At 39.8% G+C, this 25,693-nt stretch overlaps 1 protein-coding gene across 5 annotated transcripts; it reads left to right on the forward strand.

Annotated features, from left to right (window-relative positions):
- The first annotated feature begins 19,726 nt into the window (after positions 1-19,726).
- LOC149256011 (protein NDL1-like) lies at positions 19,727-22,921 on the forward strand. 5 transcript variants are annotated; one of them, XR_016266440.1, is made up of 8 exons: positions 19,946-20,646; positions 20,755-20,811; positions 20,940-20,995; positions 21,485-21,648; positions 22,053-22,241; positions 22,435-22,530; positions 22,628-22,765; positions 22,861-22,921. XR_016266440.1 is itself a non-coding variant. In XM_089457361.1 (4 exons), the coding sequence occupies exons 1-4, from the start codon at positions 20,509-20,511 to the stop codon at positions 21,507-21,509; spliced, it is 276 nt and encodes a 91-aa protein (XP_089313487.1). In that variant the 5' UTR covers positions 19,946-20,508; the 3' UTR covers positions 21,510-22,040. The 5 variants fall into 5 exon arrangements, 1 of the variants encoding a protein (XP_089313487.1); XR_016266442.1 differs by lacking the exons at positions 21,485-21,648; positions 22,053-22,241 and adding an exon at positions 19,727-19,849 and having other exon boundaries at positions 20,569-20,646; XR_016266441.1 differs by lacking the exon at positions 22,053-22,241 and having other exon boundaries at positions 19,945-20,646.
- The last annotated feature ends 2,772 nt before the right edge of the window (positions 22,922-25,693 follow it).

The raw sequence follows: 25,693 nt of genomic DNA on the forward strand, positions 1-25,693 counted from the left end.
TTCTATAAATATCCCTTCCCCCTGGCATTATAGCCATATGTTCACAGTCAGGGATTAAATTGACCTCTGGTCAGTTTAAGAACCCAAACCCTACCCCTCTTCCCCCTTCAAAAGTTATCTAAACCATTGACCCCTTCATTTGCTAAAGAACCTTGTAAAAAACCCCATTTTCACCCCTAACCCGCTTCATTTGCAAAATATACATAAAAACCCACTTTTCCCATTTTACCCAAAGTAATGGCGCAATGCACGTTTTGATAAAATACATTGAAAAGTCATACAAATTCGCCAAAGTCCACAGTCTTGTTGGGCGCGCTTTTCAAACAAATATATTATTTTAATCTCCGCCCACGTCCGTATCAACCTGGCACCTTAACGATCCATCGACCGTCGGATCTGGCCCTTTTCATCCGATGGCTCTCATACATTTTGGACCGGGCCCAACGTCCGTAAGTTACCTTCCGAAATTTGTCAGAGGGTGACGTCAGGCCTCTGCCACGCGTCACCCCCAAATCGTATCGGAGCGCCCTCTGACAATTCTGCTTCCATATAGAGAGCGGTGCGATATTATACCGCTTACCGTTTCTGGTTTTTGTGAACCTGCCTTGCCAACGTCACTGCTACATCACCGCCGCGTCAGCGCCCCCTCCGCCATTACTCTGACCTGCCCGCCACCTCACCATCCCTGTCGACCACTCCCAAGGCACCACGTCACTCGATGACGTCATGCTGACGTCATCCGACCTTGACCCCACCTGATGACATCATGTTGACGTCATCCAAAAAAAGCGCCAAATAACCCAAAAATCCATATTTTGGCCGAAAAATCGTGTTTTTCATTACTTTTGCAAAAAACAACTGTTGCACCTCTGCATGTATTCTACGACCAAACAAGCATCAACCTGCTGAATTCGACCCGAGGACCGTTGGTGCGCCAATTCCACCTGCATTTGTGACTATTGCCGACAGTTACCAGGTATTTATCCCAGTCTTTCCCTCTGCACTTGGTTTTATCCTGCATTCTCCAACAATAGCTTAAAGAGTAAGAAAACACTGTTTTACCGGTAAATCCCCTATGGCTAGCCTCCATTTTCGGTTGTAAAATCAAAATTCCCTGGCAGAGCCTTGTTTACACAAGTTTTCACAAAACATACAGTTGGTTCGCGCATTCGTGAATTGAGAACCCAAGATGCATCAATTTATCGTGAAGAGAGTCTTTAAGGCCAAGCATTTGCCCTATCAGTGCTCTGTGCAGTGTTTCAATTGCTTCCATTGCCATTTTATCCTCTGTTCCTCAGTAAATCACCTCTCTCTCCAAGAAATACTCCTTTGTGTTGCTCTGCATAGTAACACCAGTGCATACAAACAGAATCCTAAAGTAACCATGGATGCACCAATAGCTCCTGTAGCCTTGAATATTGCTCCATTAAATGCCCCTCAGAGAGAATTGGAATGGCAACCATTAGCAGACCTGGATTATCAAATATCAGAAGAAATGCTAATGCATATCAAGTACCACATCCACTTGTTAAACGAATTGAAGATTAAACACGAGACTGGAATAGATGTATTGGGCATTTGGGATTCTTTCCTCCCTATCTTCTAGCTCCCTCAGGTCAACCAGTTTCCTTACCTAATCCACCTATGTGCTGACTGCTACGACGCCACTCAGAGGGCTGTGATTGACCCTTCAGGCTCAGTTGTCTTTTATATCACCCCTGAAGCCATCAGAGAGATGTTGCACTTCAAAACTGATAAGAAACTAGTTCCTTTATCACTGGAAGATCTGATAAAGCAAGGAGCTAAGCTGCAGATGCTCAGGTCACCAAGCTGAATCAATTGTACATTGACTCTGACACTGTGAGGTATCCTCCCATTTCTCATGTATACCTCAACCAATTGGGCAGGGACCTTGTAGACATGATCAGTCCCATTTTGGGCTATAATTCAATTGAGTTTGTTGATGAAACTGTGTTGGTGATGATGCTCATGTTCTCCCCTGGCAAGTCTCCAATATGCTATGACTATGCCACCTACATATCTGACAAAATACATGAGCAATTGATGAACTTGGTAAGAGAAAGGGTGTTCAGATACACCTCCTACATCTACCACTTAATTTTGTATTATCAACATGAGAAATTTCATTTTGCTGTGAAGAGAGTGGATGCACAAGGCAATCCAAGGTCAGTAGTCTATTGGTCCTCTGCTATCCACTGCAGATCTTGTTCTCCATACACTTATTGTGAGTTTATAGACCTTTTCATCCACCCAGCCATGTCTCTGCTTCTGAACTCACCTCCTCCTAGACTAACTGATGAGATGCAGAGGATTCTTCAACTATCCAAGGTATACAGCATTGGGGATTGGTACTATTACCAAAACCACACAGTTATCAGAATATATGGGTGTGAGTTTCCCCCATACAGATTGCCCAAATATTTGCCCATGATATTTTTGCCCTTGAATACTTCAGGTAGTTTGGGAATGCTGATGTGCTACATTTTTCAGGCAAAGGCAAGAAAGCACAGCTCAAAGTAAGAAACCAATTAGGCCACTTCATTTACAACAAAAGGGAGGAAGGTTGGCAAGAAGCAGACAGAATGCTAGAATCCCTTGGCCTACAGACCAGTTTTCTTTGGAAACCTTATGACCCCAATCACTTTATAACTTTAAGAAGGGTCAAGTATAGGCTGGCCAGTTATGACCACGTAAGGTTTCCTCACATATAAAAATATGCAAATCAAATAAAGTGGAGGAGAGGCACCTTAGAGGAAGCTGTCACACAAGAAGAATTAAATCAAAGAGCAGTTAAAAATCTCCAAAAGATGGCTGACTTAGAGCTTTGTGCACAGGTATTTGCTCTTCCAGGCACTCAAGTGGGAGCAGCTGCCTCATCCTCCACAGCACATCAGCAAGCATCCAAAGCTACTGATCAAACCTCTAGCAAAGGCAAAGAGAAAGAGATGGAGCCAGAGCAGCCACCTCATGAACAGGTACAGCAGCAGGAAGTGCAGCAACAGCAACAGGTACAACAGCAACAAGGGGGGCAGCAAGAAAAAGAACAGCCAATGCAACAAGAGCAAACATCACAGGCCCCAAAATCCACCGGGCAGCAAGCTCAGGACACTCTGCCTCCTAGGTAAGAGACAACAGTGGAGGCCTCAGTCCTACAAACCCCACAAAAAGAAGACATAAGTAGAAAGAGAGACATAGAAACTCCCCTCACAACATCAACAACTCATGGGGAGAAAAGACATAGAATGAATCCCCTCTCAGAGGAAGAAATGCCTATAGGGCAATCTTTGGGCATGGTCCCACCTAGTATGGAAGCATCAGCAAGTTCCTTCCAGCAGGAACAAGAGAGGACAATGGGAGGAGAAGTCAGCTCTTCAAGCCAGCAAGGAGGAGGTGAACTGGGCATCAAGCAACAATTCATTGATATAAAGAAGAGGAATGAGCCCATAAGAATACAGCTATATAATCGTTTGTTGAAAATGGCTCCCACTAACCAGCAAAGACTAATGTCTACATATGATGTCCAGCAGGGCAAAATGATCATGAGCCATTTTACGCCAGCAGTGTTGCAGCCGCAGTCAGGTGCAGATTACATAAGGACCAACCTTGAGGTCCTTGCCAGGGACATCCACCCAATGGATCAAATCGAATTACATAAGCAAATAGGTGAGATGGTGTATGCCTCCTTGGCAGATAAGACATTGGTGAACTACAGGCTAGAAAATAGCCTAAATAATACAGCTGCCCAACTAGAGTTGGAGAGAGCATCCTCTCAAGAAAAGGACAATAGAATCAAAGCCTTAGAGGAGATAATCATAGAACTTGGGCATGATCCCAAGGACATCAAGGCTGTACAAGCATTATTGAAGTTAAGAGATGCAGATATGGCAGCACTAAGGAAAATGGTAAAAGTCCCAGCAACCATTCACCCACAAACTGGAGAAGTTGCCCAGCTGAGACATGACCAAGATGCAACAGCTATGCTGGTGTCATTATACAAACAACTGATCCAGACACAGGAGAAATTGGGAGAATCAGAGGCTGCACAGGCTGCACTGCAGGCAGCATTACAACAAAAAGAAGGAGGACAAACATCTCAGCCTCCTCCAGAGATAATTAACCTTGAGGAACCTCCTCAAACTACTGCTCCTCCCCCTGAAAAGACAGAACAGGCAGTGCCTTCCACATCAGCACCAACGCCAACCAGAGAGCAGGCTCCAAGCCTGGACATGCAGAAGTTAAGGAGTGAAATCCAAGCCCTAGAAGCCCAAATGGCCGAATTAAATGAGGCCAGGGAAAATTTGGTCAAATTGAATGAAAGATATGATAAATCAAAACAAAGTGTTGCTGATAAAGGAAGAGAGATAAAGGCTCTCAAAGAGAAGATAAAGGAGCTGGAGAAGGAGCTCACACTTGATAAAGTAGTGGCTGAACTCAAGACAATCCTATGGGCCAACATTGGCCAATCCATAACTGATCAATGGCAATACATTGAGACCATTCATGAGAAAATAGAGCTCATAGGGAAAGCACATAGAGAAATCCAAAGAGCAAGGGAATCTCTAGGCAATATGCCTGAGGTTGCCAACAGAATGATTAATGTACTTAATAACAGAACAAGTGCTCAGCTGGCAATAATGGGAATTTCCAACAGGACTGAGACCATTTTTCTAATAAAAAGAGTCCTAACACTAAGAAGCCTGGTGCAAACATTAGAAAGAAGAAGCCAGGATATGCAGACAGAGGTTAATAAGTTCATGGACAAATTTGTGGCATTGCAAAACAGAGGTCTTCCTAGCTTACTGAACAGCGCAGGAAGACTACTTTCCCATGAAAATTATGCCAAAAGGGTCAACACATTTGCTACAAATCAGATTACAGAAAGGCGCAGTACTTCAGAAGAATCAGGGCCAGCATCAGGGCAGAGTCTCTACAACAGGGTTGAGAACCTATTTTTCATCATGGATGAGATCAAACATTTGTTTGAAGTGCCTCCAAATTTCTATAAATACACAGAGGCAGATGAGACTTTAGAGGCAATCCTGAGACATCAATTGCCCACACAGGAGGTCTGGACCAAAATGATACAGTTAATACTGTAAACCAAAGCCTGTATTCAAGTTTTTTCATTTAAATATATAAGTTATCATGCACAGGAAAATTTTGATAAAATCAGCATGTATGGAAAAGAATGGGCTGAGCCAACTCAGCAAAACTATTCAGCCACTAAAGCAGCACTAACAGTCACAGGTGACAAGGCCGAAAAGATACAGGAGGACAAAGCCACAAAGACACGTCATCCAGCATTTATAACAGAACATTCAACCGACTCAGCGGCCTCCAAAGGTCAAAAAAGTCTTCTGACAGAATTGAAGAGCATTTATGTTGTATTCAAAACTGTAATAACTTCTTATCTGTTGTTCTGTACAAGTTGGTGAACATATTTATTTCTCAGATGACTCAACGCTTCAGATATTTTGTATCACCGTTTGTATATATTCCCCCCTCGCATAAGCTTGCAGGGGGTTGTTGTTGATTTCTCTTCTAGAGTTCTTATGTTGTAACTTTTCAGAGTATTAATACAAAAGCTGATGGAATTTTCAAATCTCTGTGTTATCTGAGGCATTTTGGTGTTTTGCTGAGAGTTACAGGATTCCTGCGTACTTCATGGCACAATAAGTTCTCCTTAAAAACTCTTCGTTATGTGTTTTGTTATCTTTTCATAGCTCATTCATGTTTCTGTGTCTCATAGTTAATGGCAAAGAAAAAGAATAGTTCCAGGATTTATTCACAGAATACCTTGAACTCAATCTATGATGTTATAAGTGTTTTTCTTCAGTTATAGTCATAAGGTGTAATTCTTAACTGCTGCACCTCCAAACTATATCTTTCACAGTGATTGTTGTTTCAGAAATTCAAGTTTGCTCCTGTGCAATATATCTCTTTCTTACACCCCAGCTTAGTGGAAGATTCTTAATTGCTTTTCACTGGTTAATCACAGTTCATAATCACAATTTAAATTTTGTTTCATGATGTATTTGAATGGCCCTGCAGTTTCAGCAACTCAACTTAATATCTCAGACAACCTGTAGCCACAGACTCCATTGCCAATGGACTAGAATTATCTGAAGATTTCCACCTTAGGTACAAAAGACATCCCTCAACCAAAACACAAAACCAAACCCATGAATTCATAACTAGCCTAAAATCTTCACAAAACGGAGACAAACCTTAAAGAGAGAGCCCTCTCTGATTACAGTTTGGCTAGAAGTTGTAATCCAAAGATTGGTTAGTGGTTACCCCGGCCGTATTCCCTTGGGAGTCAAAGGGAATAACCTGGGTGTTAACAGGTTCATGGGAGTGATGTTCAGAGCAGATGGAGTGGCCATTACGCAACTTTTGAATGCTTGAGCTGAAAGGAGGACTAATGCAACAACTGGCTAACAAACTTGCTTGCACCAATTAGCAGAAGTAGGTGGAACTGAACTTAAATGCAACAGTAGCTTGACTGCTTGGGAGCTTATGCTGTGAGAGACCAACTTTACAGAGTTTTGGGTCAACTTCCCTTCTCTTAGTGAATTCTCTGGAGCTAGAGACCGTGAGGAACAACTGCAAAGGGGCCAAGGACAATTATAGTTTCAGTGGATTGACTTAAACAATGGAATAAGGTAAAATAGGGCAATGCTGAGCTGCTGCGAGATTTTTCCTGGAGGCCGAGCTCTAAACGGAACTCGCTAGTGAAATTGTAAATGGGCACAAGGTTTACACGGCTTTTTCTGAAGTGAAGGGTTTCCAGTGGTTTTGAATGTAGATTTAAACCCGGCAGAGCTGCCAATTGGGGAAATCTGTAGGCTTACAGTATGTGCAGTGGATAAAATGAAGAACATGAGCGAAAAGGGGAAGATATGACAAATACCTAGTTCAAACAGCGTCGAGAGTGGACGAGCTGGAGCGAAGGTAGGCTATGAAGCCGAATTTGCAGGTCGTGGCAGCTCAGCTGGACGTTTTTAGCTTTGGGAATGCAGAGAGTAACAAGGAAGAACCAATACTTAACCAACGGGTCAATAGAAATGAAAAAACAACGGTCATTCGTGTGCTTTTATGCAAAAATAGTTATTTGGTGCTTTTGGCATTTTTCCCGAATGACGTCAGCATGATGGCCTTGGCGGGTCTCGGGTACGGACGGGTGATGTGGCAGTTGACATGGTGGCAGGGTGGGGAGAGGTGAGAGATGAGGTGGCAGGAAACATGATACAGCAACGGGGCACAGGAAGGTGACGCATGGTGAAACGTGGCGCTGATGTCATGCAGGCAAGGGCGGTATCGGTGTTTTGTTGCATTGCTTTAGCGCCTGGGTGGTTTGGGAGGAGGGGGCTCTGCCACAGCCGAGGAGATGACACACGGTAGGATTACAACGGGAAAACCGCTGATCTCCCGGACGCTAACCCTCGGCATGTCGGGGAATGAAAACACCCGCCCACCGTAGATCTTGGGGGAGCCATATCTGACAATTGGCGGAACAAATGAGACGGCGGAGGGATAAGGGACGGGGCCTGCGGTGCATTCAATTAATTTATTATATGGCGGGGGTTTAAACATTAGGAAAGTGGCTTTATAGGGTTATACGCGAGCTAGGTAGATATTTACAGGAAAAACTTTAGGATAAGGGAGGATTATGGGTGTTGTAGTGTTAGGGTTAAGGAGGAATGGTTATTAGTCTGAGTAGATGTCAGACTAACTCCAATTAGGACGCGGATGGGTCAGTAGGAACCCCAAATGGACTACTGCCTCCCGGACTTAGAAAATATGGCTATAGTGCCAGGGGGGTTATTTAATATTTTTGGGATTTTATATAGCTTTTTGCATAGTAGGGGATAGGGAAATGATTTAGAGAGCTAAATAATAGAGTTAGAGGTTAATATGAGTTTATGAGGTGAAAGTAGAGTGGAAGACTAAGTTTGAGAAGTAAAACTTAGACATAGGGGTAAATGAGAGTGAGAAGTGATTTTACATAAGAAATGTGGCTTCTTTTCATTGAAGAAAGCCAACATTTACCTTGATGTTTCACAGAAATGAAGTAAGACTAGGACTTATTGGGCAGATCCGAAGGTCCTTTAGGGGGATGTTAGTAACATACTTTTTACGGGGAGTGAGGGGAAATTAGACATGCTTCCAGAATTCTGCCATCAAAACACTACTTTGCTACCTCTGCCACTAATGAGATGAGCTTTCTTTGTCAAGGCCAAGGCTAAATATGATCGTGCTTTTGCAACCCCAGGCTACCTACCTAGCCTAATACACCTAGCATTTCTGTTGCTTCAGGAAGGGTGCACTTAGACTTGCAAACCCTGATTGCTTCTTTCTTTTTAACTGCCCTCCTATCTAAAAACTACCCTTATTACTTCTGAGGGCCTAGATTAAGCAGTTGGGTGCCTTCATTCTCTACCTAGCTACTAATCTGCCAAGCTTAAACTATTTGGACATATTTTCCTTCTCTATTCTACAATATCAATTTAAAAGTAGGGAAGCCAAGCTTAGGCTGTTTGGCCTTCCCTTAACTGAGAAATCTTTCAAAAATGGAACATTTTCAGCATGAAAAAGATGAACATTTTTGGCACTTCCACTGTCAATCATGAAATATGAAACCTATTGCAATAGCAGGCTAATAGTGGCTCCACTTGGGGATGGATTTTCCTTGTGAAAATCCAAGAACAGCAGGTCAGACTGCCTTAATCTTCAATTATTTGTTGTATTCTAAAAACTTTCCCTTTGCTGGCTGCTTTATTTATATATATGACAGCAGACTTGAAGGACTTAGGACCTTCACTTCGGGCTTCAACTGCATCAAGCTGCTATCCAAACAAAAAACTGAAATCCTACCTACCTACCTTAATCAGTACCTGTTTGCTGGTTAGGTAAAATGAAACAACCAGTGCAACCACTTAAGCACTTGTAGAAAGAAACAAATTGTTTGGCTTATAGTTGGCGAAATCAGAAACATTGTTTGGTCATGTGCCCCCATAATCAAAATTGTGACATATAAAGGCCACTGCTGGACTACTTGGTCCTCATAGAGAAAACATGTTAAATATTTTGAGTGGAGAAGATCCTCCATGTAATCTGCTACAGGATCAACAAAAGCATCATGTGGGACAGTTTCTTTTGGATCTTCTTGGTCTGACGGAACAGTTGTATCCTTAATAACAAATTCTACAGCCAATACTTTAGTCCTTCTCTTCAAAGCTTGATTGTCCTCCATTTGTAAGTTAGAAGGTAGTACAATTTCCTCATGACCCGGAGAAGGAAGATTTTGAAAAACTTCTTTAGATCGTGAAAATCATATGACTCGATTTGAGAATGCAAAAGTTCAATCTCATTTTCATGTTCTTCCACAACTAAATCAAGAAGACACATCTTGATTTGAGGCTGTTGTATTGCTTTAACCTTTGACAACACCAATCTAAAAAAAATTCATCAAGTTCATATTCTGATAACAACCTGCTGAATTCATTTACAGCTTGTTCAAATTCATCTTCCACACACCCGGTCATCCTGTCTAACTATTATTACTTTGAAACGGGATTAATTGGCTATAGTGGTGTTCTGAAACTTGAAGCTTTTGGTCTTTGAACGAAAATATTATGACATTCCTTTTTCAGGTCCGTTCCTCCAGTGGAGTCTTGTTTGAAAATAAAGTGGAGTCTCTAGGTGGATGATCAACTTTGGAGTGCTTGATCTCTGTCCACCATCACAGATCAGAACTGAACTTGTAAAAATGGTTCTGAAGGAAATAGATGACCTTCTCCAGAAAATGAGAAGGAAACTTTTGAAGGTCTGGTTCTTTACCAGTGGAGCTTCCCAACTTGATTTGTGAAATTATCTGAGGATTTTCCCCAATTGAGTCGCCATTATGTTATCACTCAGGTTGTCCTTAAGCTCCTGAAAGGATACGACTGAGGTAACCACAAACCAATCTTTGGACTGTAGGTTCTAGCCCACCTGCAATTAGAGAGGGCTCTCTCTTTCTGATTTAGCTTTGTTGATGATGATTTTAGGTTAGCTATTGGGCTCAAGGGGTTTTGTTTGTGTTTTGGTGGGAAGGAGGATGCTTTCAAGTAAAGAGGCAAAGCATAGTGTGGTAAGTTTCAAACCATTGGGCATGGAGTCATGGAGTAAGACTGCTGGTGTGTTTTCTTGGTCAATAGAGAGGAAAATGGAGCAAGACAACTGCATATGAAACAATTGTTCAAGGTAAAGAGATGGATTGAAAGGCTAAGGAATGAGAGGCAATTAAGAATCTCTCATTCAGGTTAGCAAGGGGAAGATAAATGAGCCCTATCTAGGAGCAGCTAAGAATTCCTAGATAACATTCATTCGTATGTGAAATATATCAAACATGAGCCATAAAAGAATTCATATTTATGCATAAATCAAGAGGAAAACATTAAGAAGCCACAGAAATGGATCATAAAGTGAAGCTAAGCAAATTCTAAACCAATCCTTCATTCTGTAACTTGAGCATATATAAAATTGAAATAACAGTGGTGAGGAACACTTATTGATTCATATTGCAGCACAAGAATTCCAAATTCATCCTTCAGAAACCATTAACAACACATCAAACAGTCGATTCTCCAAGATTTCAACAATCTTTGATTAAGAAAAACATATCTGATATACAGTGCGAGTCTCTCTTGGAGTAGATTTGCCGACCAACCCTTTTTACAGTGCTGAGGGTGGTATATATACAAAAACTCGATACAAAAATATCTAGATGATGAGTTAATAGCTCTTAACTTCTTTACCAACTCCTAAGGAGCGGTTGATGAGAAAGTAAATGCTGGAATAAAGACAAGTGTAACAGATGTTCTTTTTTGTCAGCGAATGTTGACCTTTGAGTTCATCCGAGTCGGCTGGACTGCGCTTTCAAAAATCTGCGCTCTTAGGCTTGTCGTCCCAGCTCTTTGCTTCATGGTTGCTCCAACCTGCTCTATGTGCTCCTTAACTGCCCTGTCTGGTGTTTGCTGCTGACCTGTAGCTGACCGAGATTTAGAAATAAACAAAAAAGGGGCAAAAGCTGAAATTACCTGGGCAAAATGGCCAGCATTGCCTGCCACCAATCCTCAGGCGGTAACTGATGCTTTTTTATTTTGACAAGTGTCTCATTGGCCTCTGTATACTTGTAATAGTTGGGCAACATCTCAAACAGATGGTTAACTTCATGTTCCATGTAAAATAAGTTTTCCAGCCTGTCATAGAGAGTCTGTCCTGAAGGAGGTCCTGCTTGTGTTAGAGAACTTGATGCAGTCGTAAACTAATTTGCGACATAATTATTGAGCCTGGTTGCATATTGGTCACGTGTGAATAACTTTCTAGTGCTGGTCAGGAGGCTGGGCAATCCTTTAGTCTGTAGTGCTGCAAGCTTTATTTCAAAATTGTCTACATCCCTTTATATTTCCCGACATCTTGCTTCTAGAGTTTGCACAAAGCTTCTCAATGTGAGCACCCTCTTTGTTGTCAATATGGCATCTGTTCTGTTCATGATATGCAGTGCTGCCAACTCTTCCTTAGTCTCATGATTTAGGAAATTGATCATTCTGTTGGCCTGCTCAGGCATGTTTCCCAATGTTGCTTTGGCTCTCTGAGTTTCAAACTGAGCAAGGCCAATTAGTTCTACCTGTTCATACATTGCCTGAATTGACCTCCATTGGTTGGTGATTGACTGATTAATTTTGGCCCACAGAATCTTCGTTATTTCAGCCAGGGTTTTTTCCAATGACAGCTCTTTCTCCAAGGTTTTAACTTTGTGCTTCAGGGTCTTAATTTCCCTTGTCTGCTCAGCCACTGTCATCTTGGACTTATCATATTTTTCTTCCAGTTTGGCCAGTTTTTCTTTGGCCTCTTTTATCTCTGTTGCTTGTAGCTCTAGCTCCTTGACAACTTTTGTCAATTCATCCATGTGCATGCTAGAGTCAGGAGCTTTTGTTGTTGCCGCTGTAGCATCTGTAGCTGTTGTGGTTGCCGGAATAATTGGAGGGGTCCCTGCTACTAGTGCAGGATGAACAGAAACAACAGTTGGAACTGTCTGAGGTGGCTAGGAGATCGACTCTCCCTGATTTTCTTGTAGTGCTCTCTCCAATTCTCCTTCCATCTCAATTACTCTCTGGTTCAATTGCATCAGCAAATCCAATGTATCCTCAGCTTCTTTCCCTTTGACCAGTTCTCCTGTTTGAGGGTGCTCTGTAGGAAGCAACCTCGATCACTTTTTTAATGCAGCAATATCATCATCTTTCTTCTTCATAAGGGCCCTCACACCCTTAGGATCCTTAGGATCATGTCCTAAGTCAATAAAAATGTCCTCCAATATCTTAATTCTATTGTCCTTGGCTGTGGATGACATTCTTTCCAGGTCAAGCTGAGTGTTTGTATTCTTTAAAGATTCCTTCAACTCATGGGCCAATGTGGCCTTCTCTGCAAGGGTGGCATAAACCATCTCCCCTGTTTGCTTATGTAGCTCTATTTGGTCCATGGGGTGAGTGTCCTTGGCCAGGACCTCTAACCTTGTCTTAACAAAGTCTGTGGCTGACTGTGGTTGTTGAACCTTGGGCTTGAAGTGACTAAGAACCATCTTTTCTTGCTTGATATCATATGCTGCCATCAACCTTTCCTGCTTGGCAGGTGTTGCCTTAAGAAATTGGTCATACAATTGCACTCTTAATAGCTCATTTTTAGCTTTGATTTCTTTGAAGCTGGCTTTGATGCTAGCTGGTCTCTTGCCTTGTCGTGTGGAGGAAGAATCCTCCATGATGTGTTGTCTGTCTTGCTCTTGCTGAAAGGAGCTTGTAGGTGTATGTTGGCTTGCTTCCCTTCTCGGGCTTTCTATGACATCTTCACTAACCTCCTCCTCAATTGGAGGATCAACTCTTTGCCTCTTAGCTTCGGGATACTGTCTAGACCCACTAGTAGGTGTGGAGTCTCCTCGGTCTCATTTTTTGCCTCTTTCTTCATTGACAGGAGTCTGTAGGACTGGAATTTGGGGTGCCTGTGTTTGTTGTGGAGGGGCCCATTCTTGGGAGTATTCCATTGAAGTGACAGGCTGTTTTGTCACCATTTCTTGCTCTGTCTCCATTGGCTCTTTACCTTTAGTTGTACCTATTGCTGATGTAGATGCTCCTTGGGTAACTTGTAGAGCTGGAGCTGTAGATGTGCCCTTTTCAACTTGGTATGGCAGCTTGAAAGTTACCTAGTCAGCAGAATCCAAGTCAAGAGTTTTTTCAAGATCTTTAGCAGTTTGCTCCAAAATTTCCTCCTCAGAGAATTTTTGACCTAAAGTGCCTTGTGCCCACACATCTTGATTAGCATATTTTTCAATGTCTGGGATTTTGCAGTGTTCATAGGGTGTCAATCTATATTTGACTCTTCTAGCATTAATAAAGCTAAGCGGGTCATAAGGGACCCACCAGAAACTTCTTTTCAACTTAGGTTGATCCTTGAGTATCAGGTCAACATCTTGCCAACCTTCCTTCTTGTTCATGATGAAGGGGCCTAGGTGGTCTTTAAATTTCAGTTGAGCCTTCTTCTTGGTGCTGTTAAAATGAGTCAAATCTGAATGGATAAGCTTCCTGTAGTATTCCAAGGCAAACAACCTCATTGGTACATATCTTGGGAGCCTGTAAGGACAAAGCTCGCAGCTATAGATTCTGATGACAGTGTGATCCTGGTATAGGTACCAATCACCTAATTTGTAGTTCTTAGATAGCTGCAATATCTTCTGCATCTCATAAGTTATTCTAGGAGAGGGAGCTTGCATTAAGAGGCAGGAGACTGGATAAACAAACTGGTCAATGAACTCACAGTATGAGTAAGGAGAATGCTGGACTTGATGGAATACTGATGATAAGAAGACAACAGATCTCCTTGCTCCCTTTGAATCCAATTTCTTGATGGGACACTAGAAGCTTTCAGACTGAAAATACATGAACAAATGATAGATGTATGAGGAATATTTGAAAACTCCCTGCCTATCTAGCTTAATGAGTTGGTCATGGATTTTATTTGCTATGAACTTGGCATAATTATACTTGACAACAGGAGGCTGTCTGTGGCTGAATGAAGACAACAGAACTAGCACTGTCTCATCTACATGTTCACTTGTGGTGAAGCCTAACACATAGGATATCATGTCTACAAGTAGATTGCCTACCTCATTGAAATGGTCATAAAGGAATGGGGGTGGTTCCTTAGGTTGGCAATCTGCCCTCATGAATGTCTTAGCAATTCTTTCAATCTTGGGGCCAGGGAACCAGGAGGCTTCTTCCAGCAAGTTATTCATGGAGAAGGGAAATAGTATCTGAGTCTGCTTGAAGTTCAGCATCTGGTTCATGGAGTCAACAATGATGCAAAAAAGTACGCTCCCAGATGGAGACTTAACAGCCCTCTGACTTGGCTCATAATTTACAGCACACAGGTGAATAATCTTAGGAAAAATATTGACAGAGGGGAGGAAATAATGTGGCAAATTGGACTCGCATATGCCATCAAGGTTAATTTTAGGGGCAAATAATAGCCCAAAGGCGAAATTTAAGACTTTTTATATTTTAATAGGGCGAATTTTTAAATAAAATAATAATTTTTTTTTTTATATAATTAGCCCATATTTTATTTAAAAATTAATTTATTTTTTTATTTTAGCCCAGGGCGGATAAACTAACCGAATCGAATTTGATCAAAATCGCCCCATTTTGATATTTGCGGAATCGTATTTGATCAAAATCGCCCCCATTTTGATATTTGCTCCTGGTTTGGGAGAGCAAAATCGCCATTTTTGATTTACAGTTTGGGTTTTCTGGTTTGGGAGTGGTTTGTGAGGGTCGATTTAGTCCCGGGAGTGGTTTGTGAGGGTCGATTTGGTCCTGGGATGTTAGATTTGTTTTGAAATGGAGGGCGGAGCTTAATTTGTTTTCAAATGGAGGGCGGCTCCCTGTTTTGACGGATTCAGCCCGCTGTTTTGGTGTAACGGATTCAGCCCGCTGTTTTGGTGTATATTGCTCCAGCGGCTCTGTTTCTGTGGATGTCGAAATGATTCCTTGGGGTGGGCAGGTAAATGCACTGTGCAGGTTTTTCATTGAGATAAAAATGCCCTGCTAATTGGATCTCAGTTTGCATTCACCTTCATATTCGGTTCTGTAGAGATTATGTACAGGCATTGAGGAAAATTGCGAGACATTGTGCTGGGTGTCCTAAATTTTGTCTGTGAATGCCTTTTATGGGTTTGGCTTTGTTGTGTGTCAGACCAGCATTGCCACTTGGGGGTTTCTTTTAACTTTTGAACCATTTTGCCTGCAAATGTGTCTTGGCTTACATTATTGTAATGGTGTGACTTTGAATGCAGGAGCATGTTGTGCAGACTAGCCATGGGCCAATCTCTGTTTTTGTATGCGGAGACCAGGGGAAGCCTGCCCTTGTTACTTATTCGGATGTTGCCTTGAACTGTGAGTTTCATCTCTGTATCTTATTGACATGATTCTTAGCGTCTTGCAGATTGATTACGTCAGTCATTTCACGCAAAGGCAATGTTTGCGCAATTTGCATGATGGTTGTGCTTTGCTGGTAGCCCTGTATAAGTTATTGAGCCCACCGTGGGCATTTGTCATGGTAGCTTCTATTCTATTATTTGAGATAATCTGAAGCAATGATGAAATTTCCATATGTTCTGTTGCATTCGAAAAAATGACTCTGTAAACAGGGATCATCATTTGTATATTGGTGATCAACTTACGATCTCGATACATTTCCATGCCCAACATCTCTATGCCGATTTCAGGTTTGATTAATTCCTCAAATTTCCTATCATGGTGGACATGGAGTGAATCTTAGACTATATTGTATTTGTTCAATCAGCATGCTCAAAATCACTTTGTAGTTTGCCCTGATAGCATCCTGGTGTAGCAAACTCTTGATGGCACCTCATTTTCGCAAGTGTCTCTTGCATTTTTTTCCATTTATGAAATCATTTGCTTTTATTGATTGCCGCCCTCTTGGTGTTTCCTTTTCTCTTCAACGATACTGTTAAAGCATTCAGACATGCAATGTGCATTCTGGGCTAATGAGTGAAATTATTGAACTTACTTCTTTAAAGCAGTATTTCACACCAACAAGTTTTTGTGCATTCTGGGCTAATGAGTGAAATTATTGAACTTACTTCTTTAAAGCAGTATTTCACACCAACAAGTTTTTGCTAATCTGGCAAGCAATGAGTGGAAATATGTTGATGGGCTGATGCCATTTCTGTGGTTATTATAACATCTTCTTTTTCTTCCACAGCAATACATTACATTGATGGAATAAGAATTTTGAAGTTTTGTAAATTAATAAAATCAATTGATTGACAGAACCTTGTGATTAACCGTGTAATTTGTATACTAAATTATTTGTCGTTACTAACTGGTCCGGCATCTATTTGTTTCTTGAACAGACATGTCATGCTTTCAAGGGTTGTTCTTCTTCCCTGAGGCTGCTTCGTTATTCTTTCACAATTTCTGTATCTATCATATTGATGCACCTGGACATTAGCCTCATGATAGATATTAGCCTCATGCTGATCGTGTTTTTGCAGGTGATGATGAATTTGCTTTACTTTTATGGCATGTGTGGAATTCCAATACATCTCTATGCCGATTTCAGGTTTGATTAATTCCTCAAATTTCCTATCATGGTGGACATGGAGTGAATCTTAGACTATATTGTATTTGTTCAATCAGCATGCTCAAAATCACTTTGTAGTTTGCCCTGATAGCATCCTGGTGTAGCAAACTCTTGATGACACCTCATTTTCGCAAGTGTCTCTTGCATTTTTTTCCATTTATGAAATCATTTGCTTTTATTGATTGCCGCCCTCTTGGTGTTTCCTTTTCTCTTCAACGATACTGTTAATGCATTCAGACATGCAATGTGCATTCTGGGCTAATGAGTGAAATTATTGAACTTACTTCTTTAAAGCAGTATTTCACACCAACAAGTTTTTGCTAATCTGGCAAGCAATGAGTGGAAATATGTTGATGGGCTGATGCCATTTCTGTGGTTATTGTAACATCTTCTTTTTCTTCCACAGCAATACATTACATTGATGGAATAAGAATTTTGAAGTTTTGTAAATTAATAAAATCAATTGATTGACAGAACCTTGTGATTAACCGTGTAATTTGTATACTAAATTATTTGTCGTTACTAACTGGTCCAGCATCTATTTGTTTCTTGAACAGACATGTCATGCTTTCAAGGGTTGTTCTTCTTCCCTGAGGCTGCTTCGTTATTCTTTCACAATTTCTGTATCTATCATATTGATGCACCTGGACATTAGCCTCATGATAGATATTAGCCTCATGCTGATCGTGTTTTTGCAGGTGATGATGAATTTGCTTTACTTTTATGGCATGTGTGGAATTCCAATACATCTCTATGCCGATTTCAGGTTTGATTAATTCTTCAAATTTCCTATCATGGTGGACATGGAGTGAATCTTAGACTATATTGTATTTGTTCAATCAGCATGCTCAAAATCACTTTGTAGTTTGCCCTGATAGCATCCTGGTGTAGCAAACTCTTGATGACACCTCATTTTCGCAAGTGTCTCTTGCATTTTTTTCCATTTATGAAATCATTTGCTTTTATTGATTGCCGCCCTCTTGGTGTTTCCTTTTCTCTTCAACGATACTGTTAATGCATTCAGACACGCAATGTGCATTCTGGGCTAATGAGTGAAATTATTGAACTTACTTCTTTAAAGCAGTATTTCACACCAACAAGTTTTTGCTAATCTGGCAAGCAATGAGTGGAAATATGTTGATGGGCTGATGCCATTTCTGTGGTTATTGTAACATCTTCTTTTTCTTCCACAGCAATACATTACATTGATGGAATAAGAATTTTGAAGTTTTGTAAATTAATAAAATCAATTGATTGACAGAACCTTGTGATTAACCGTGTAATTTGTATACTAAATTATTTGTCGTTACTAACTGGTCCGGCATCTATTTGTTTCTTGAACAGACATGTCATGCTTTCAAGGGTTGTTCTTCTTCCCTGAGGCTGCTTCGTTATTCTTTCACAATTTCTGTATCTATCATATTGATGCACCTGGACATTAGCCTCATGATAGATATTAGCCTCATGCTGATCGTGTTTTTGCAGGTGATGATGAATTTGCTTTACTTTTATGGCATGTGTGGAATTCCAATACATCTCTATGCCGATTTCAGGTTTGATTAATTCCTCAAATTTCCTATCATGGTGGACATGGAGTGAATCTTAGACTATATTGTATTTGTTCAATCAGCATGCTCAAAATCACTTTGTAGTTTGCCCTGATAGCATCCTGCTGTAGCAAACTCTTGATGACACCTCATTTTCGCAAGTGTCTCTTGCATTTTTTTCCATTTATGAAATCATTTGCTTTTATTGATTGCCGCCCTCTTGGTGTTTCCTTTTCTCTTCAACGATACTGTTAATGCATTCAGACATGCAATGTGCATTCTGGGCTAATGAGTGAAATTATTGAACTTACTTCTTTAAAGCAGTATTTCACACCAACAAGTTTTTGCTAATCTGGCAAGCAATGAGTGGAAATATGTTGATGGGCTGATGCCATTTCTGTGGTTATTGTAACATCTTCTTTTTCTTCCACAGCAATACATTACATTGATGGAATAAGAATTTTGAAGTTTTGTAAATTAATAAAATCAATTGATTGACAGAACCTTGTGATTAACCGTGTAATTTGTATACTAAATTATTTGTCGTTACTAACTGGTCCGGCATCTATTTGTTTCTTGAACAGACATGTCATGCTTTCAAGGGTTGTTCTTCTTCCCTGAGGCTGCTTCGTTATTCTTTCACAATTTCTGTATCTATCATATTGATGCACCTGGACATTAGCCTCATGATAGATATTAGCCTCATGCTGATCGTGTTTTTGCAGGTGATGATGAATTTGCTTTACTTTTATGGCATGTGTGGAATTCCAATACATCTCTATGCCGATTTCAGGTTTGATTAATTCCTCAAATTTCCTATCATGGTGGACATGGAGTGAATCTTAGACTATATTGTATTTGTTCAATCAGCATGCTCAAAATCACTTTGTAGTTTGCCCTGATAGCATCCTGCTGTAGCAAACTCTTGATGACACCTCATTTTCGCAAGTGTCTCTTGCATTTTTTTCCATTTATGAAATCATTTGCTTTTATTGATTGCCGCCCTCTTGGTGTTTCCTTTTCTCTTCAACGATACTGTTAATGCATTCAGACATGCAATGTGCATTCTGGGCTAATGAGTGAAATTATTGAACTTACTTCTTTAAAGCAGTATTTCACACCAACAAGTTTTTGCTAATCTGGCAAGCAATGAGTGGAAATATGTTGATGGGCTGATGCCATTTCTGTGGTTATTGTAACATCTTCTTTTTCTTCCACAGCAATACATTACATTGATGGAATAAGAATTTTGAAGTTTTGTAAATTAATAAAATCAATTGATTGACAGAACCTTGTGATTAACCGTGTAATTTGTATACTAAATTATTTGTCGTTACTAACTGGTCCAGCATCTATTTGTTTCTTGAACAGACATGTCATGCTTTCAAGGGTTGTTCTTCTTCCCTGAGGCTGCTTCGTTATTCTTTCACAATTTTTGTATCTATCATATTGATGCACCTGGACATTAGCCTCATGATAGATATTAGCCTCATGCTGATCGTGTTTTTGCAGGTGATGATGAATTTGCTTTACTTTTATGGCATGTGTGGAATTCCAATACATCTCTATGCCGATTTCAGGTTTGATTAATTCCTCAAATTTCCTATCATGGTGGACATGGAGTGAATCTTAGACTATATTGCATTTGTTCAATCAGCATGCTCAAAATCACTTTGTAGTTTGCCCTGACAGCATCCTGGTGTAGCAAACTCTTGATGACACCTCATTTTCGCAAGTGTCTCTTGCATTTTTTTCCATTTATGAAATCATTTGCTTTTATTGATTGCCGCCCTCTTGGTGTTTCCTTTTCTCTTCAACGATACTGTTAATGCATTCAGACACGCAATGTGCATTCTGGGCTAATGAGTGAAATTATTGAACTTACTTCTTTAAAGCAGTATTTCACACCAACAAGTTTTTGCTAATCTGGCAAGCAATGAGTGGAAATATGTTGATGGGCTGATGCCATTTCTGTGGTTATTGTAACATCTTCTTTTTCTTCCACAGCAATACATTACATTGATGGAATAAGAATTTTGAAGTTTTGTAAATTAATAAAATCAATTGATTGACAGAACCTTGTGATTAACCGTGTAATTTGTATACTAAATTATTTGTCGTTACTAACTAGTCTGGCATCTATTTGTTTCTTGAACAGACATGTCATGCTTTCAAGGGTTGTTCTTCTTCCCTGAGGCTGCTTCGTTATTCTTTCACAATTTCTGTATCTATCATATTGATGCACCTGGACATTAGCCTCATGATAGATATTAGCCTCATGCTGATCGTGTTTTTGCAGGTGATGATGAATTTGCTTTACTTTTATGGCATGTGTGGAATTGTCAAAGAAAGTTTACTTCAACGGTATTTTAGCCAGGTAATTTAAATAATCCACTTCTTTCGTTTCTTTTTTCATGGGGTTTCCAACCCTGTTTTCTTTCTGATTATTCTGTTTACACTGTTGGAACCATTGTGGGTATGGCAGGAAGTGCGCTGCAATATACAAGGCTTGGAGTCTGATATTGTGCAGGCTTGCAGAAGGGTAAGCATCCTTTGCACTGAAATATGTACTTTATGGAATTGGGGTTCAAGGTATCTGACTGTGTGGATTTCATCTTATTTACCCTTTGTTGTGGAATACTCTCTAAATTCCGATGGTTGTGTACACAGCCGCTGGATGAGAGGCAGAGCAGTAATGTTATGCGCTTTATGCAAGTGATGAGTCAGTAAGTTTCAAATTTGTGAAATAATTTCTTATGTTTTGAGAAGCAGTTTTAGGTTTGAAATTGCTGATCGAATTCCCATTGGAGATTTCTCCATATTCTACGAACTTCCTGTAGAAGAGGCTTGAGATTTTTCTGTCAATTCATTGATGGTTTGCCTTCAGTGAATGCTAGGTGTCCCTGTGAATAACGTGTGTTTTGTTTTTTCATTTTTCTTCTAAGAAAACTGATATTTTTTTGCCTTAGAAGAAAATCATCTACTTTTTCATATTGAAAATAAAAAAATATACATTACATATATTTCACCTGAAGTTTATAAAAAAACAACATCATATAAGTTGTCCATTGGTCTGAATAAAACTAGTAAAAGATATGTCTCCAAGGTAGCACCTTCCATCAAAAAGTTGATACCATGAGCTCCCTGGCCCATCACACCTGTTTTTTGATAGACAATTTGCAACTTGGTTCTAATCCCTCGTCGCATGCTGGCAGGAGCAAGACTGAAAGTGAGTCTTGAGGCCCGTATCAATCCAGCATTCCAGTGTTTCAATGAGATAATACGCCATAATCAAAGAGAAGATCCACAAGGAGAGGCGGTTAAGAAATCATGGCTTCAACTAGACACAATGTTGTGAAAAGTCAAAGACTTGTGGAGGGTAAGAAGACAAATTGCACTGTTGCTAAAGAATTAGTAAAGCTTTTGGCGCACAATGAAGATGTGCAGTGCATTATAAGTTTTACTATTGCAGATCATATTGGTCCTCAAATTAGAAGTTTGATTAGTTCTTGTAAGATTTGGACTAGGATTCTCTAACAGAACAAGGATTCTCTATTCTAGGAAATGACTGTATGCATTTTAAATGATTGGTTGTGTATATCACTGTTTATACGATACGTATTCAGGATGTGCAAGATCAATTTGGAGCAGTTGATGATAGAATTGATCCTAAAGTTCGTAGTGCCACTGTTCCAATGGTTGAAAAAAATGTTTCAGCCATTTGTGACCAGTGTGAATGCCACTCATAAATTGGCTAACTTTCTTGGTGGAATGTTACTGCAGAAAGAACATTGCTGGAACAGATTCACTTAAAAGAGTGTATACCGAGCACTTACACTGAAATCACTAAGAAGAAAGGGAAGAAGTCTGCATAGAAAAGTTTAAAGGAAACTTCACAAAAAACCCTTGAAAAATGATGTTGTATCAAGCAGGGCCATTATTGCAGAGATTGTGTCAAGGCCCATTACCACAGTAAATATATATTATTTAGAACTATGTTGTAATTTTTGTCAGGGTTCATGTTTAGGTTCAACTATCACTGGCTACCCTATTCTGGAAGAGCTTTTGCTCTCCTGAAGACATCTTGATCTAACTCTTCATTCTTTGTTTTCACCTCCATAAAAAATCTCTAGTGGATTCATAAATTTTCCTTTTATTGTGACAGACTATTTTATGTGGTATTGTTGGCATACCTCCTTCAAATGGTGTTATTCCTGAATCTCCAATGCACATGAAAGGCTTAGCTACCCTCAAACATCAGGTACTAATATATTGGAATTATCAATTGCAGCTTCTCAGGGAAAAGACACAATTCAGACATTTTATAGACGAGTAACTTACAAGTACTTTTGTTACAGTTGGTGCTTAGCAAGTTAGTGACAACAATCTGGAAAAGTATGCAGAAAAATTCAACCTTAGGGCAATTATACAGAAACATGCAAGAAGCCTATGAGCAAATGCAGACCCCAATGGTTTATCAGCCTCCACCTGCCTTGGTAATGGTCTTATTTTTGAGTTTGGGTGTTTCATTTTATCTAATTTTCCTCTCCCTTTATTTATTTGTCTTGTCATGTCCCAACCATTTATGCAGGCACTTAAGGAATTGAAAGAGACCACAATTCAGTTGGCCGCAAGTACTGGGAATATGGATGCCTAGTTGATGAATCAATTTTTAATGTTGACAAGGACGTGGATGGCCTGCTTCCTGTTGAGGTGAAAGAACAACAATTGAGTAATTTGTTGCAATCTCTGATGGCGGTTGGCTGCCTTGCAGTAATGCCCATGATTAGAAAGATCCCAACTTCTATGCTTTGGGGTTACTTTGCCTTCATAAACTTGTGTTATTGGTCTGTTTTCCCATCGGGAAAATCAATAATGCAAGGTCAAATCAGTTGTGAATGATTGATGGCATAATGAAAAGGCGAACCTTTACTCAAAAAAATAATAATAGATCATTTTTTATAAATGTAGCTTTAGAATGATCTTGCTTTGAAGTAGAGACTAAAATCAAGGAAATGATAGGAAGCCTACAATGCTGGATTAGTGCTTAGTTCAAATAAGCATGACAATGAGAGGCCTTTTGAACATGATTGTGAGGTTATTGTTGATTCAAATATTTTTTCAGCAGACAAATAAAGCATGGAGTGAACATTTAGTGCACAAATATCCCCTGTTTTAATGGATGACTAAAACCAGGAGGCCTTACAACCATATATGTAAAGTCAAGTCAATGGTTCTACATGGTTCAGTCATTTAATATACTCAAAACTTTAGCCCAAAAATTAATACAATATAAGTCTGCTCTAGAATACAACAGAAGCAAAATAGATCACATATATGCCCTTCCCACACTCATTTCTTCTGCTAATTTTGGACACTGACTACCATTTCAGTTCTGGGCATTTTTGTGGTATTGATGTTTGGCCCAACGGATACCAGCCGAAGTCCCTTCCTTCACCATTTTGGCCCCAGCAGACGCCGCACATTTCATCTTCTTGTTAGTTGTTATAATCTGCTAATCTGGTCAAGACCACAAACTTGTTTTTCTGTGCTGTGTCCTGGTCGTTGTATGAATAATCCCACTGCTTAGGCCCATGTAAGCCCAAATGAATTTCTACGCTCATTGGAAGCCATTAATGCAATCAAATACTGTTCACACAGCGCTTCAATATTTCTAAAATAGTTAAATTGATGTTCACTAGAAGTGTAACAGAGGAACTGAAACTATGAACAGGTTGGACAATCATTGTTGATTCAAATATAACAAAAGATATAATTAATGTTTCTAGAGTAGAAGATACATTTGAGTGGAATTGTCCTTAGCTCAATTGTAATCGCAGCGCTATGTCTTTATTTAAATTCAGTGACTGCAAAAAAATATAATGGGTGTGGATGGTTTCTAAGGTTGAAAAGGAGATGTCAATATGGTGTAATAGATGGTTATCATCAAGGGGGATAAGTTAGTGCTGGTGAAATCCCTACTTGAAGCCATCCCTGTGAGCAAATGCAGACCCCAATGGTTTATCATCCTCCACCTGCCTTGGTAATGGTCTTATTTTTGAGTTTGGGTGTTTCATTTTATCTAATTTTCCTCTCCCTTTATTTATTTGTCTTGTCATGTCCCAACCATTTATGCATGCACTTAAGGAATTGAAAGAGAGTACTTTGAGACATTTGAGAAGGAAAGGGCCAGTGAACTAGGTTTCTTTGGTTTTTAGTGCATTTGTTTGCATTCTATATTTGTAGAGATTACATCTCAGATTAAACTTTGAGTTGGGCTCATGCTCTGACCATCAAAGCATTTGAATGCTGGGGGTTTTACACCCCTTTAAAGTTTTGCAGCGATCTTTTGATTAGATCTTCAATGTAAGACTTCACGGAAGTCAAAAACTGGCAGGCAGAAAAAGTCCTGCATGCTGTACTGACAATGAGATGTCTAGGGTAGTTTAAAATAACTTCTTGTTTCTTTTGAATAAATCTTCTTGTAATACTAGATAGGCCACTCAGTTTTGGTGATATTTTCAGTGCTTTGTTTAGTTATGTGAATTCGTTAGATGCAAAACAAGTATTGGTTAATTTCATGAAAACCAATCTGCAGAATTGGAAATGTAAGCATATGTGCATGAATGTAGTAGAGAAAGGGGTACTGTTCTAATTGAAGTGGGAGTGAAAGAGACCTTTTGAAAATGTTATTGTTTCAAGCAGTTGGAACGGTATCAGTAGGAATCAGTATGTAGAAATTAAACAAAATAAATGGGAATCAAGGCGAATCAAGCATTGTATTGCATATCAAATCTAATAAATTACCAATGATTCTACAGCTCTGGTTAAGTACTCAATAGTGCTTCCAAGGTTGCAGAACTTCAATCTACAGTCATAGATATTGAATGGGTGTTTGCAGTTATATTGTTCCTCTGCCAAGAACTCTGCTCTTTTGGACCTCAATTCCCCTCAAATAAAAAAGTTCTGTTTAATTGGAACTTATTTACATCCTAACATGCAGGTCGATTGCCCACGGGGCTTTGGATTGACGGTGAATGGGTGCGATGTTAAGGCACTCCTTGCGATAGGTCATCGGTTCAAATCCCCCGTGGGTACTTAGGTTAGTCTAAACTAGAAAAAAAACATGCAGGTCGATTTCTCCAAGAGAATGTACCTGGGCAACAAATGATATCCAAGTTGAAATCTTAACAATGGAATTAACTAATTATTTTCAATCGATTTCCTTCATTGTTGCTAGTTGATTTTTCCTGGGATTATCGACATCTCATTTATTGGGTTCACCTCACCCTGATTTGAACTTCTTTCATTTGAATCAACTTCATCTCTGGTTAGAACATTTTTTGATTGATTTCATTTTCCAACAAATGTGGTATTTAAGTTACTTTCTTCTTGCAAGTCGATTTTACCGTTATTAGTACACT

This window comes from Pinus tabuliformis, chromosome 7 (genome assembly GCF_031772625.1).
Source record: "Pinus tabuliformis cultivar Carrire ecotype Pingquan chromosome 7, CPIR1, whole genome shotgun sequence".
Taxonomy (NCBI): domain Eukaryota; kingdom Viridiplantae; phylum Streptophyta; class Pinopsida; order Pinales; family Pinaceae; genus Pinus; species Pinus tabuliformis.

Coding starts and splice junctions, on each gene's coding strand:
- LOC149256011 (XM_089457361.1), top strand. CDS start 20,509: ATGCACCTGGACATTAGCCTCATGATAGATATTAGCCTCATGCTGATC. Junction 20,647..20,754: donor TTCAACGGTATTTTAGCCAG/GTAATTTAAATA, acceptor TGGGTATGGCAG/GAAGTGCGCTGCAATATACA. Junction 20,812..20,939: donor TTGTGCAGGCTTGCAGAAGG/GTAAGCATCCTT, acceptor TTGTGTACACAG/CCGCTGGATGAGAGGCAGAG.